Source organism: Schistosoma mansoni, chromosome W (genome assembly GCF_000237925.1).
Source record: "Schistosoma mansoni strain Puerto Rico chromosome W, complete genome".
Classification (NCBI taxonomy): domain Eukaryota; kingdom Metazoa; phylum Platyhelminthes; class Trematoda; order Strigeidida; family Schistosomatidae; genus Schistosoma; species Schistosoma mansoni.
In genome coordinates this window covers 45,604,498-45,617,048 of record NC_031502.1, presented here as the reverse complement: position 1 = coordinate 45,617,048, position 12,551 = coordinate 45,604,498, and the positions used below count along the sequence as shown (strand labels likewise).

Sequence of the window (12,551 nt, the reverse complement as noted above, 5' to 3'; positions counted from 1 at the left end):
AAGTATTCTTCAGTGATAATTCCTGCTAAGATACTGACTAGTTATCTACTTCACCAAACGCATTTTATTCAAACATTATTGTTATTTTATTAGGTCAATTTCAGTGAGGAGATCCATAGAATGATGAAATGATTAATAAATTTCTAGAAACACTCTATTATGGTTTCATGACATTTTCATACAACACTATTAAATAGAGATTTTATTTAAGGAGAATTACTATTGGAATCTACTTACATCACAAACTGTTAATAGTGTTCAGTAACATTTTAACATAAACCATTTTCAAACAAATTTATGATATATCAGAAGGGGTTATGTGTGGTTATTATAGTAATTTTGATAGTTGAGATCATGAGTCAATTGAAGCTAAACCACCATGGAAAACCTCACAAGTGACTGGCTTCAAGAGGTATTTCCTCGAGTTCTAGTGAGAAGCAATGACCAGTGGAGTTCAACCAGGTTTTTTGTAAGATTGTAACTCACTGAAGACAATGGTGAATGTGTCACTCAATTTCGTGGATCGGTTGAAGTTAAACATTAACACCGGTGGATGCCGGCTCAGTGGTCTAGAGGTTAAGCGCTCGCTGATAGGTCCTGGGCTCGAATCTCGCCAGGTGGGATTGTGAATCTACACTGCTGAGGAGTCCCACAATAGGACGAAACGGCCTTCCAGTGCTTCCACGTTTTCCATGGTGGTCTACCTTTAACTGACTCATGATCTCAACTATTAAAAAAACTTTATGATATATACGAAGTTGTGAGCGGTCTATTTTTTTTTACCAAATATTTTCTCCATTCAAATTGTTTGGTTTATTATTAATTGAACATATTTGTATTGTGACTTATTCAACAAATTTTATCATTGACTCCAAGATTTAACTGATTTAATTCAATGTCTAATCAGAATGAAATACAATTTTAGATGAATCCTAATTTAAAAAATTGTATTAGTGTTTGACAGGTTACATATTGATTAGAAAAATAACTTTATAAATTAAAATTGATCCATCAATTTTTCGGTTATTTGATTGATGTCACTCCCAAATGCCTGAGAGATTACTGAAAAAAGGATCTACATGTGAATCATGTTAAGGTGAAATGGCAATTATAAAAAATTACACTCATTGGTGATAAAATTAAGAATTCACTATTTTCATTATTGATGTGTATCTCAATAACTATGATGGTACTTATAAGTTTATCAGTCATTTGATAGAAGCATTTAAGTGTTTCGATGAATAATTAAATGATCATCTCTTCAACGTCTTTGCAAGAGGACTAACATATATCGCACACTCTCGCTTCTTAACAACAAATGAATTAACGAGTTTATCAATAAAAGTGAATAGATACTCCATTTTTCACTGAGCAATACACGCAAGTAGTTCATGTCTATCTGATTTTCAATCGTTCATAAAATGATTAAAAGAAACGTTCCTTCTCTGAGCTGGATGGTTGAGAGTACTAAATTTTTAGAAAATTATCCACTGGAGCCACAAATGTTTTCCCATGTCAGAAACATTTCCTTCAACTGTTAACAAACAAACCACGAATTCATACATTTCTATTAAATGATAATTGAAAGCAGAATTTCTTAAAATTGGATCAGCAAGCTATATATATATATATGCTGAGAACGTATGTTGCCATTTTATCCTCTTACCATTTAGTAAAACTTTTTTATGGATGATTTGGCTGAGCCATTACCACCGATCTATCCGGGCAAAGAGCACCAGTTCCATCAAGACTACAGGTACACGTTGCTGACGAGTGCTAACAGCACGAAACCCGGGTCCAGAGTTTCCTATTGACCACCTCCAACCACCATCTTAGCTGTTTTTACTGTTTATTTATAAATATTCACTTAGAAAAACTATAATTGAATAGTTTGCATGTTCGTAATAGTGTTAGGAATTTTACGACAGTATAAATTTGTTGGCCATATCCACTTCTATATCACATTGAGCACTTTTTAATTGATGGCATAATTTGTGATGTATTAACTTTCATGCATTGCTTTTTTCCATGATGATTATGCAACACTTAAAAGTTTGTTTTCACTTGTTCTAAGTGATCTTTATTTCTAATTTCTCTATGAGATGAAGTCATGCGAATTTCAATTATTTCACATGTACGGGAAATCAGTATACGTTGTTACACAGATGTAAATAACAATATTAATAGACATCACGAAGCAAAATTGTTTTAGAATGCAAAAATAAGTTGTCGACTGTAACATTTATTGTTTTAAACTTTTTCTAATATGAATAGTTTATATTGTTACCAGAGATTATCACTTATATTGATTCTACACTTTTACTTGGTAAGAATAGGGAGATGATATTGTGGTGTATGCTACTTAAGTTGGCAGATGTAAGTAGTATGTAACGCCAATCAGAATTGAAATGTCTGGCAGCAGAAGATTGAGAAGTTCAAATTGAAGAGAACAGGAATATAAAAAGTGGGTAATTGTAAAAAAATAGAACTGAAGCAATCATGAAGCGTGTAAACACCAACTGAAAGATGTGCAAATAAGGTATTTAATGTATAGTTTTATATTTTACGAAGTTACTATGCAATGCTGCATTATCCTCATTAAGTCTTCGCTCACTAAAATATGTTTACATTACTCCTTAGAAAAGATCTTTCGATTATCTGTTATTTTTTGTGAAAATCAAATAAAAGAACTAATACAATGCTTCGTGGCCTGGGTATACACTGTTTAATAAATGAGCACAACTGTCCAGTCAGCTTATAATAATTTGACTGATTCCGGAATGATGGACTGTTCTTATGGGCTCTAAGTGTTCTGTTCCGAGAAGAGAGAAAAAACTGGATCTACACAACTTTAGTATTGTGATAAAATAAATTGTCGTTATACAAGGGCACAGAGATTTCAAGAACCCACTTGTTCTGTTGTCCTTTGACCTCTTTCGGTAGTTCAAAGTTCTTCTATGTGGAGGGGTTTTAAAAATCCCCAGAGTTTTCCTCAAATTAAGACTGTTTATAAAGTCGAGATGGAAGTACTCCCCGCTTGACGATATCAGTGATCCCCTACTAGAATAACGTTTTAGACGCGATAATTCAGTGCATTCTTGAGATGCAAATAAACGGCTCGCATTCATATCAAACATTTACATTATTGTACTGTACTATGTTTGTTCAATAACTCTCAGGTATTCTAATTACTCTATTTACAGTAATACATTAGAGAATGCCTTCATCTTACTTAATTGGTGAAATACCTATTATTCAGAAAATTGTAAGTAAACAAAATATATTCTATCATATATAAGAGATCACAAAATTTTACTAAATTAAGTATCCTTACAAATTCAAATGTTCTTAAATCCAGTTAGCATAAACTAATTGAAGAGATGATGTTTTTTATTCATTCAATTAAGCATGAACTAGATTGTGGAAATGAAGATAATCAAATTTAATTATACAATTCGTGTTGGATTATTAATACTCCTATAATTATCTTTTAAAAGTTTTGATTTTCGGAATCGTACTTGTAATCATGATTGGCATCAATTTGTAGTTTCAAGGTTACGCTGTATGTATGCTCTTATTAGAAGTTCCATAGGATTTAGGATGTATTTATGTTTGTTTTATTCAAAAACTTATTGTGCGACTATTCAGTCACTGAGAAGTAAGGTAACAACTGTTTTTTTAGATGTCTTAGAATGATCTACAGTGTTTAGTAGAAATCTAATTAAAATGCATTACATTAAAAGTGCTTACTTAAAGAAATACACATTTTAGAAATGGAGCTGGATACAAGTATTATCACTTATTGTTTAGTATGAAATCTCAGTAACAAAAGTATTTGCTTTTTCTTGCGTTTGAGAGTACAGTGCAGGGCACCATTCCAATGTAAAACATTTGTTGAATGAAGCTCTATACAGTCTTCTGATTGAATGACAACATCATCACTCACTTTAATGCGCTTAGTTTGTTCAACTGTTTCGTGTTCTATGATTATCCTTGTAATATTATTGAAATATGGTCGTGGCTGTAACAAATAAGTTTGATAACACGATAAGTTATTAATAAGTGTGCTTAATTGCATCAGTAAATACTACAGATCTGCAGTCCCTTTTGTGCAGCTTTTTGAATGAAAAAAGGTATGTCAAGATTTTTACAAGACCTACTAAAGTATTCTTTTAAACAGGCGATCATATTAGTCCGTTTTATGTAATTTGAACTAATTCTATTGAAACTCAATACATTATTCTTTTGTCAATAAATTATAAAAAAAAATATACTAGATCTAACCTGAAGTATAAAAATCTCATACTCACTCTGCTTTAATGCTCAAAGATTATTGTGTACTCCCATTTTATTTAGTTTACAAGGAACAGAGTAAATTCAATTCGAGACATCTCTCTACTTATCCGATGAGATCATTAAGAGTAATAAGATTCCATTCTTTAATCTGTCAAATATTTTAATTAGTTAATGTCTAATTTAAACTCCATTATATTAGTGTATTGTAAGAGTAAAGGATAAAAACGGAGTGTTCGAGTGGATTCATTTGACCAGTTTCAAGTTAGAACAAAACAACAGTTCAACTATCTTGGGTTTTAATAAGTTCACGAGGTGATAACAGTTCACTACAAAACTATTTCGTTACTATTTAAAATGCCTATGAAACACCACAGTAGGTTACTTATTTACTATCAGGATTTTTAGATGATTGAATAGAGAAATACACTGAATTCTTCAATGCTGAATTTATTATTCGAACAAAGTATGATGCTGTATCATTCACTGAATAATTTACCAAAGAATATTAGTAACATACTGAGAATAATCTTAAGCTTTATCTCTAAACTAATATCTAAACTGAATTGTAAAAAAAAGCTTAATTCAAGTTTTTAAATTGTTTTATTTGTAATATTCTTATTCATTTATTTTTAATCTCTAAGGCTATTAAGTATTTATTACTCATGGGTTCTTACTGATATCAAAAAACTAACATAGAAGGTGAATATAACTGCAAAATAAATACAATATAGTGATTGAATAATTTGTCTTCTAGCTTCTTTAATATTTATAATAATCCTTTGTAAGATTGATCATTGTACTTTAAGATTCCATACTTAACTAGGTGGTCTATTTTCTATTTTAAAAATATTGTATCCAAAACAAACTTAATCATTACATTTTTTTAAAGAAAATTTGATTGTGTGATTAATTAACATGTAATATGTTAACAATTTTCAACCGTAATTTATTGTTTTCCTGTTTGTGTATCGGAAGACTTAAATATTGATCCTTTCCATTTGATTCTATATATCTGAACTTATATAAAATATTTGATAAAGAACTTATTGAACTTTATAAGTTGTTCAATTCATTTGATGGAGTACAGTCCCATTTATTTGCTTGGTAGTCTAAGTTTAGCTTTTGTTCCTAGTAATATCATAATTTTCAATTTTTAGGCAGCGGAATAGTTAGTATGTTTGGAGGCTGAACACTGATGAATAATGGTTGTGAGTCATAAACCGATACTATTATTATGGTGACAAAAACCATCCATGTGTCTGCAGCCAAATATCCTCAGACTCAGGAAAGCAAACATACAGAATCGGAACACACTTTGATAAACAAAATACTAGGTCAATGTTTCTGTATTGCATTTAGATTTATTATTCATGGAACAACCACCTTGTAAAACATTTGACAGTATCAGCTCTCTGGATTTTTTATAGGTTCAAAACATTTTTACTGCTGTAGTTGATATATTTATCATGGATACTAAATTTCAAGGATCATGTCATTGAATCGTATAACATCTTTGATTGAAGAATTTTTAAGTACAACACTGCTGTTAGACATTAAATAAAAGAAATTTCTTTGTCACGTGCACCTAAATTGTTTCCATCAAAACTGAAGGACTGGATACTATCTTATACTGACTAAAAATCTTTTAGCTATAAATGCAAGCGTTCAACAACATTTTCATAGTGACTTATCATTTAAGAGTAAAATTATTTATCAGAAGCGAATAATGTGATAAAATGTATCAAACAACTTCTTCATTCATGAATCCACACTACATCGTTTCCGTAATAAAACCAAAACAAAGAACATATTGTTATAAGACTTCATACATTACATGAAGCAAAACAACAGGTATTGAAGTTTCATATCACTTTACGTTGTTTCAAATGAACCTTTGTCGTTCAATTTCTTGATCCCTATAAAACTTATAAATATAACAATCTGGTTCATAGCGAAAACAAAAGGTTGATTTCGGCTTTATTGAAGTACTTATACGGCCAACTTTGATTGGATTAGTAACTCGTTCAAATTTCCATCCTCTACCATAGTCTCTTTCTAATTCATTCAAAAATGGTGACATACTAACGAATGGATCGTCCCGATGCCATCTTTTTACAATATACAGTATACATTTCCTTTCTAGATCACAATCCATATCAGAAAAATATATTGTAATGCATGGATATTCTGGTGGAAGCTGTCTTTCGAATTGTTTTATGCAATCGATTTCTTTTTGTGCCCTGCAAAATAAGATAATAAGCATGATGAAAATCATGATATAACATGGAGCTATAAAATCTATAACGGATAATGTAAAAGTGTACTAAAATCTATTGTATGTAAACTGTCAATATATAATTTGAATAAAAGTAATTTTACAGATTTAATTAGATATCAATAACTGGTATCAAATATGATGTACGCTAAATGTTAACTACGTATAAAACAGTAGAGAACATCAATGTTTTAGGGAAAAACAATGAGGTGGTCCTGTTTTTTCAAACATCAAGTCAATTAGTTGAGTTATAAATAAATCTTATATCATAAAAATTGCTTAAGTACAATTCGTACACAACTTAATCTGTGATAAATATGACATGATGCTTATTAGTATATTTGCTACATGTAAAACCAATACACCTATCCTTTGTGAGATGTGGTTTTGAAATATATTTTCAGTTTATTGCTTCATAGGAAGATGTATGCATGTTTGTGATATCTGAAATTAACATCCATTTCTAAAAATCGTTCAGCTTCGTTGTAAATCTACTGAAATCTGTCAGTATCACATAGATTGATTGAATTTATTAAAAGTTAAAAAGTATCATGTGTGAATATAAATTATTCAGTTACTATTCTACAGAAAAAATCACAATAATGTTTGCATAGGGTTGTCCGCGGTAAAATGATTTTAATTATCATAAGTTACAAAGCTGAAAGATAACACAAAAGTTGCTGGAGAATATTGTCACATTCATGTAAATATGATGTTCAGAAAACGGCTTTTAGAAAATCATATCTTTATATCGTACACTTTCTCATTTAGTTTCTGATGCATGAATAATTTTTCCCTTGTATAATGAACAACTGAAGTGACAATATTGTAATTGAAAAAAATTGTTGAAATAGGTAGGTAGGTGTTAAAGTCAATAAGTTCCTATCATTATTATAAAGTACTAATAAACGTTTTATGTATTTACTACATATTTCTATATCAGACAAAGGATCATTGTACGTGTACTGAACCCCTATGTTATGTCTTGACCAAGGCCGTCGCCAATTTGTTGTGACTTTACAAAATAAACAAAGGACGTATCCTAATTCGTTATTGGTTTTGTGTCCGGCTTTTATTCAAGTGAATTATCCACCAATCGAAATACGACTTCTACGACCTTCACACTGTGACAATCAATGACGTTCGATCAGTATAAGTAATCTAGCGTCCTTACTGGTCCTTTATCCGCCTAGCCCTTCCACTTGAGTCCAGAACACCAATGACAGCTTCCGTTATGCGAATCGTTTATTTCAAACATATTCTGTTTATATACCAGATAGGCAGACCACATCACACCATAAAATAGAAAATAATGTTTGTACAAAATCAAGTTAAATGTTGCTGTGAACGCGGGAGACAATAATCAATAAACTGAGTATAATTTAGGAACAGTAAATCGTATAATAATAATCAATAGATCAAAATGAAGCTTATGATAAGATGAATATAGATATACATAATCTAGTTACTGAAGTCATACAATAGGAATATGTATAGAGTAATAGTCCAATAACAGGTCCCGTAAGTTATCCGTACTTACTTCTTCCCTAGGATATAACACCCTAAATCTTATAGGAACGGCAACAAATATTTAGAATAACCATGAAGAATAATGATGTAAGTATAAATTCAACTTAATTAACGAAGATCACAATTAGTTATAGATATTTATAAGTGAATTTTCAAAAATAACAATGTATTACGTAAATATTAATAAATCTTATCAAGTGATTAGGTTTACAAATCATTTGTCCTAGATAATGAAGAGATAATAACGAGACAACTTACATTGTCTGACTATTCAAAGTTGTTGAAGGTTTATTATTCATTCTTGTAGCATATCCATTTGGTATTTGTAGGTTTGGATTTAATAAATGCATAGATTTCTAAAACGTAAAATTATCTACATGTATCTTACTCTATTAAATACAGTTTTTACATGATTTTAGATTTACAAACTATACGTTTTGAATAGCACGAAATATGAATAACAAATTTATAATAACAGTGAGAGTAGTATGAAATTTTACATAACAAACCTATTTATCATTCATTTGTTAGAATGTAAATTGAGTCGGACAATACTAGAGATGCTGGATACAGTTAAAACGGCATTATATATATGGATAGGGCACACATTGTGTAAATCATAAAAATGAATCCCAAGGGAAGCCCTAACATGGAATTTCGAAGAAAATGGAATAATAGTCAGGCCAAAGAACATATTGAGTCGGGAATGTGTGGCAGACATCAAGAGAGTGTATAGCACTTGGGAAAAACTAGTAAGGAGAGTTCATGGTTAGAGTTGGTTGGAGAAGCATGGTCGGCAGCCTATGTTCCACGAAGGGCTACACGTGTAAGTATATCAGTGAGTAATATAACAACAGTCCCCTATAATCTTGTGATTGTATCTATTCAGGAATCTGAAGAGTTTTATTATTTTCTGGTGTGAACAACTTTAAAAATATCATTACTATAATTTTCACTGGTGCTCATGAATATATCTTTACACGTTATTCAATATATCTTTAGAAGGATGAAATTGAAAAGAATATAGCTTTAAATGACCTGCCGTAAAACTCGTCATCTCATCGATAATTTGATCAAAACATAAGCTTAATACCCAAACGATAATATATAATACTGAGGTTATTTGTTTAAAATCTAGATTCCGTTATAGTTGACTGTCATGTGTAGGAAATATATTAGATACTGTGAAGATTAACGTTTTCCATGCTGTTCTAACCCTCATCATTTAAAGTCACAATTAGAAACATTACCAGTACGTTATTCAGTTTGTAATCTCTGTAGATCAGTAATGTCAGCAGCAATTGGTCACTTACTGTTAACTGATATAGTGTTATTTTGATTTTAAATATTGATATAACGAAATGAAACAGATTTTTACCAATCCTTGACTGAATATGGCAGCGGGGTTTGTTTCGGTAATAATCAATAATTTAAGTGGAGCTTCAGACCAACTTGATAGATAAGTATTTAATACTACTATCACTTAGTAATGGATCATTTTATCTTTGTTTGGATCAAAACACTATGAATAGACTTGGCTATATACTGAATTAACAATAACTGAAAAATGGAGACTGAAGTTTGCTGTTGTAAATTTCACTCCTAGTTGTTTATACAAACGTTGTTATTAAATTTTCCTCATAATCGCTAATCAAGTCAAATAACCCTGCGTCTTAACCAACGATTTCGACGTCTTATACGATAGATATAAAATGAACTGAATACTTATAATTATCAAAACGTGTGGCATGCAGATGCCCTAGACATTATTTGTTAAAAGACACAAAACAAACCACCAGCCAGTCATAAACAACGTAGAATGTGACAACTACTTATATCTATTTGATTTGTCACACCACATGTGCACAACAAGATGAAATTATTAAGATTAATTCTAAAGGAGTAGGATTCTTAACGGTGTCAATGGTAGCTGAGAAAATTAGATATTGACAGTTTGATTCAGAAAGCAAGAGTGAACTTAGGAAACTATAAATTATAAGATATCTTCGGAACTGACGTTCTATGCAGAAAAAATAAAATATGGATTTACCACACAATGACAGACCCCAGTTTACGTCAGAGATTGTATCCAACCATTAGATACGATCACCATGAAGACCTCAACCACGTAGTCTATACTTACCGACACGGTCCAGATTAATAATTAGTGGCTTCGCGGAACAACAAACATTTTTGCAAAAATGTGTGACGATAATTTCTGAATTTTGAAATTCAAGTGAATTTTGTCTAAATAAAAGCAGATCGACTAACCTATTTATAAATGACAATAAAAAGTAATTTTCTAATAAGAATAGTTCTATCCACCTCTGCTTGTACTTTCCCATTGTTAATATTAAGAGTCATATATTTATATTCCCTTTCAGCAAATATGAACTCCATGGGCTGATACCTCGATATTTCAAGGAGCTGCAAATCGGCACTATTTTAGATCTGATTGAAATATGTATTCATCATACAAAATTTAATCATTGGTTAGCTGATGGCATTATCAACCCAGTCATCCAAGGATTTTATGTGCCAAGGAAGAATCAATTATTCCAGTCCTCAATGAACAAATAAATCACTAAAATTTCAACTGTTTATATTAATAAATAAGCGAAGAGATAAATAAACAATATATTTGTAATATCCCAATCAGTAGGAAATCTCATTTGTCTACTCATTGGGATATTACAAATATAATACTTATTTATAACAATTTACCCAATGCTCAATTTATTGGAAATTATCAAATCAAAACTTGGTAATGATACCTATAAGCGAAAAAAAAATGTAAAAATGGGCATTACAATAAAATTCCAATTGCGTAAGGTGAACTTACTTCGAGAAATGTGTTAACCAACACTTGCCTATGATGACATCTCTCAAAATCCTCAACTTCCGGGAGTCGTTTAATTACTCTTGGCATAGTAGATTGACTTGTTTATTTGAATTAATTAATTATTTTAAAAGAATATAGGGAATTAGTCGATATTTATTGCCGAGATACTTTAATTGTTTACGTTAAAGATTTTAAAAGTTTTTAGTATACAAAACCAAACTGATTAATCCTATATATATACTCTCAACATATTGTATGTAAGAGTGTTACTGCTTTCACTAGTACATGCACAAATGCTATAAAAATAGAATCTGAATCACTAATGCACACATGATCATATTTATGTTAGCTTATTATTGTGTAATATAGTCACAAAGTGTAATCAATGAGTGCGTTTGTTTTATTATAATTATGGTTTTCAATAACATTTATAAGCATGGTAAATTTAGGTCTTCCAGCCAAATAAGCTAAACAACATGACAGGCATGGTATTATGATCAATTATTTCAATTATTTACCAAGATTCATACCAACCAACACATGTATAATTGTTCTTATTGAAATAAAAATTCAGCAGCTATCACTGTTGACAAGTCGTCACGAAAAGAATGTTTTAGTATATATTTAAGTAATACGACTATAAATTACAATCAAATCATTCATAGAATATCTATCAATAGAGAAAATATGTAGACCTATATATATATATATATATATATATGCATATTAAATAATTGACGTTTACGATTGTACTCATTGAACTACCTGATGATAAAAACACAAGATAGATGATATTTAATTTTTTGTAAGAAGCAATTATTTGGCTCGCTGGTCTGTGTGACTTAAATACTGACCACTCATAATTCTATTTAAAATACATATGAAAAATATGAATTAGGTTTCTTTTCCTCTAATTCAGTATTACTTAAGAAACTGTAGGAAACAATTCAGGAATATTCCTCTTCAGGATTACCTACAAATTAAAACAAGGCTGTTTCAGCAACTGCTTTACTAGTTTCTTCTCACTAGTACGACTTATTGGATTACAAACACTTTTGTTATTTGACTTTATTAGTTACAACTATGTTACATAGCTGTTGTTGTTGTAATGAGTTTTAAAATAGTTAAGAAACATTTCATTTTTAACAAATACGTTATTGGATAATAAATTTGTAAATTGTACCTTTAGAAACTGTTGTTTTAAATTTAGTGAACTTTTGTAAGTTTATAAGACATAAAAACTATTGAAAATTACGGGATTTCATAATCATCGTCACCGCTTGTTAGACGACTGTCACTTCCATAGAACAGAATTGTAAATATCGTGTAAATACATGTATACGTAGTTCAGAAACTAACGGATATATATTATTGAATATCCTTTGAACGAGAGCATAATTTACATGCTATGCATAAAAACATTTGTATTTTCCGATTAGTTTAAAATTCTATAATATAAATAGCATCTTACCTTTTTTCACATTAAACGATGAAATAGATTGCATTGAACACCGGTACAATAATTAATCAGAACATCTTTACACAGGTATTAAACAGGAATAATATATTTGTAAAATATCAGCGAATGAATTTGAAGTAAATCCAACG

The 12,551-nt window shown here is 30.3% G+C and overlaps 1 protein-coding gene across 1 annotated transcript; it reads right to left on the bottom strand.

The window, feature by feature from the left end:
* Positions 1 to 6,026: 6,026 nt before the first annotated feature.
* Smp_074450 (hypothetical protein) lies at positions 6,027 to 11,131 on the bottom strand. Its single transcript, XM_018789883.1, has 3 exons — positions 10,944 to 11,131; positions 8,360 to 8,457; positions 6,027 to 6,536 (listed from the first exon to the last, which is right to left on the bottom strand). Exons 1-3 carry the CDS (start codon positions 11,028 to 11,030, stop codon positions 6,179 to 6,181), a joined length of 543 nt encoding a protein of 180 aa, XP_018655282.1. The 5' UTR covers positions 11,031 to 11,131; the 3' UTR covers positions 6,027 to 6,178.
* Between the last annotated feature and the right edge of the window lie 1,420 nt (positions 11,132 to 12,551).